At 40.5% G+C, this 2,916-nt stretch overlaps 1 protein-coding gene across 1 annotated transcript in view; it reads right to left on the reverse strand.

Annotated features, from left to right (window-relative positions):
* Window positions 1-2,916, reverse strand: part of IFT80 (intraflagellar transport 80 homolog (Chlamydomonas)) — a 175,242-nt gene that overhangs the window by 11,290 nt on the left and 161,036 nt on the right. The window contains exon 19 of the mRNA XM_006861852.1: window positions 1,562-1,685. Coding sequence (XP_006861914.1) covers window positions 1,562-1,685 — 124 coding nt within the window. The remainder of the gene's footprint in view (window positions 1-1,561; window positions 1,686-2,916) is intronic.

The following is a 2,916-nucleotide window of genomic DNA, read 5'->3' on the forward strand; positions in this document are numbered from 1 at the left end:
TAATCAATGTAATGAAACAAGTCATATGAATGGTTGAATGTGAAACTGATGATGTGCCCTGTAAACTTTCACTCAATCCACAATAAAAACCTTAAAAAAAAAAGAATGACTAAAAAGCTAAGGAAAAAAAGTGGTTCTCAGAGTTGGGTCCAAGGTCTGTCCTATCTTGGGATTACAGCTCTTCGGGGTTTTGACTCTTGGATCTGTATGACAAGAGAAGTGAACTCTATTTCTGTATCTGAGCCTAGAAGGATTTGGGCGGGTGACCCAAATTAGTTCTTGTTTACACACTGAGACAAGTTCTCTTGTTCTGGGTCTAGCTTTTCTCTGGGCTGATAAGTGCTGAAATGACTGTCTTCTACTTGTTGCTGTTAAATGTTGGGTCGGTTCCAACCCATAGCAACCCCGTATAGGGTTTCCAAGTCGCAGCTGGTGAGCTTGAACCACCAACCTTGTGGTTCAAACCAACTTTGCAATCCAACACATTAACCTACAGCACCACACCAGGGCTCATATCTTCTAATAGAAGTGATAAAATCTGAGATGCTGGCAGTAGCTTTAGAAGCAAAGATTCTAGGTAGCTAGGTACTTCTACCAGGTGCAGCCTAGCTCCCTAGAATTCTACAAAGCCATAAATATCCATGTTCTGGTCAGTATCCTCTGTAATTATGTAATTCCCCTGAAGCAGAAGTGATACCTGGTAGAAGTCAATAGTTAGAAGTTAAAAGCCAATATCTCCTGCCAACTATAAATAGGTAGAATAGTTTATCCCAGTCATATATCGACTATTTATCTGTCTATTGAGCATCCAAAATTAACACAAATTGAATGTTATGAAGACAAACTGGGGTTAGTCATACTATGGCTGTAAGATTGAAAAAAAGAAAAATTTAGTACTGTAATCATACAGTAAAAATAGGCAAAAAGTAATTGTTTGAGAGATGTGGAATCAATCATTCTAAGTTTGTCTCATTAAGATAAATATTGCATCTTGTTGTTAAATGCCATCGAGTCAGTTCTGATTCACAGTGACCCTGTATCATTGGGGTGGGGAATGTCCAGCCCATGAACTGTATATAGTTGTTTTTTGTTAAGTGCAGTTGAGTTGGTTCCGACCCATAGAGACCCTGTCTCCAAGGAGCGTCTGGTTAGCTTGAATCATCGACCTTACAGTTCAAACCAATGTTGCAGTCTGGCACATTAATCATCAGCACCAAACCAGGACTCCCCAAGAGCTGTATAAGGCCCTCAAAATCATTTGGTCTGGCCTTGCCAAGGCAACCACAGTTCCAGCCATTGCATTGGGGATGAGTTTGACCAAATATAGCAGACTAATTTTTAAGTTGATAATTTTTTATGACCACCCATGAATGACGTTGTAAATTTTGGCGGGAAAAAGGTTCTCCACCGCTACAAGTATATAGAGTTTCTGAAGAGCGGAAAGAGTAGGTTTGAACTGCTGGCCTTTAAGTTAGCAGTCCAGTGCTTAATTATAGCACCACACCAGGACACAACTATAATAAAACATATACATTGTTATAAAATACCATGTAATACTTACACCTTCTGCATATTGCAAGTATCGTTTATTGGTTTCCTGTTTACCAAATGTCTCCAAAAACTTTTGACGGTAAGCAAGAACAGTATCCACATGTGTTTTATATTTTACAGCCAATTCAAGGGCCCTATAATGAGAAATACAACAGATTATCAGTACTGCTTATGTCAGCCCCTATGAGCAACAGAGTTTGGGGTTGAAGGGGTGGGAGAGATGGTCTTGAAGGGCCAGATCAAGAATGGCCTCTTCTTCCTATCTCCTCTCATAGAAATTAATGACCCTTATCTTATTTGTAAGGAGCTCTGCTAGCGTAGTGGTTACAAATGGGCTGAGAACTTCAAGGTCAGCAGTTCGAAACTACCAGCTGTTCTGTGGGAGAAAGAAGAGGCCTTCTGCTCCAGTGAAGATTTACAGCCCCGGAAACCCTGTACAGGGTCGCTATGCGTCAGAACTGACTCCACAGCACATAATCACCACCACCATCTTATTTGTGTTTTATTGTATTTTGTGTGATGCTATAAGATAAACACTAGACTGCTAACCACCATGTCAGCAGTTCAAACCCACCAGGTGCTCCTTGGAAACCCTTTACAGGGTCACTATGAGTTGGACCTGACTCAATGGCACCTAACAACAACAACAATTAATGTGGCACTGTAGGATCAGCACTGGATTGCTAACCGCAAGGTTAGTGGTCAAAACTCACCATTCACTCCATGGAAACCCTGTATGGGGTCGCTAGGAGTCGGAACTGACTGGGTAGCACTTAACAACAATACTTATCACAGCACTGGTTACAGTGTATTATAATTATTATTTATAAATCTTTAGTCTACTCTACTAGCCTATACTTCAATGAAGAAAATTACAGGTTTCATTGTCTTTAGTGAGCAAAATGTTCATTGAAAAATTTTTGAATCATAATAAAAGTTCTCCCACTTAAAGTGGTTCAACTACCATGAGTATTTTTATAAATCTATATATGTTGTTGTTGTTGTTGTTGTTAAGTACCATGGAGTCGGTTCCGACTCATAGTGACCCTGCATATGGTTGTAAATCATTACGGGAGCAGAAAGCCTCATCTTTCTCCCACGGAAGAGCTGGTAGTTTCTAACAGTGGACCTTGAAGTTAGCAGCCCAATACATAACCACTACACTACCAGAGCTCCTTAATCTATATATTATTGTTGTTGTTAAGTGCCGTGGAGTCGGTTCCGACTCATAGCAACCTTGTATAGGGTTTCCAAGGTTGTAAATTTTTACGGGAGCAGAAAGCCTCATCTTTCTCCCGTGGCACAGCTGCTGACCTTGCGGTTCGCAGCCTGATTCATAACCAGTATGCTACCAGAACTCCAAAT

The sequence above is a fragment of the Chrysochloris asiatica genome, unplaced genomic scaffold (assembly GCF_000296735.1).
Source record: "Chrysochloris asiatica unplaced genomic scaffold, ChrAsi1.0 scaffold00043, whole genome shotgun sequence".
Classification (NCBI taxonomy): domain Eukaryota; kingdom Metazoa; phylum Chordata; class Mammalia; order Afrosoricida; family Chrysochloridae; genus Chrysochloris; species Chrysochloris asiatica.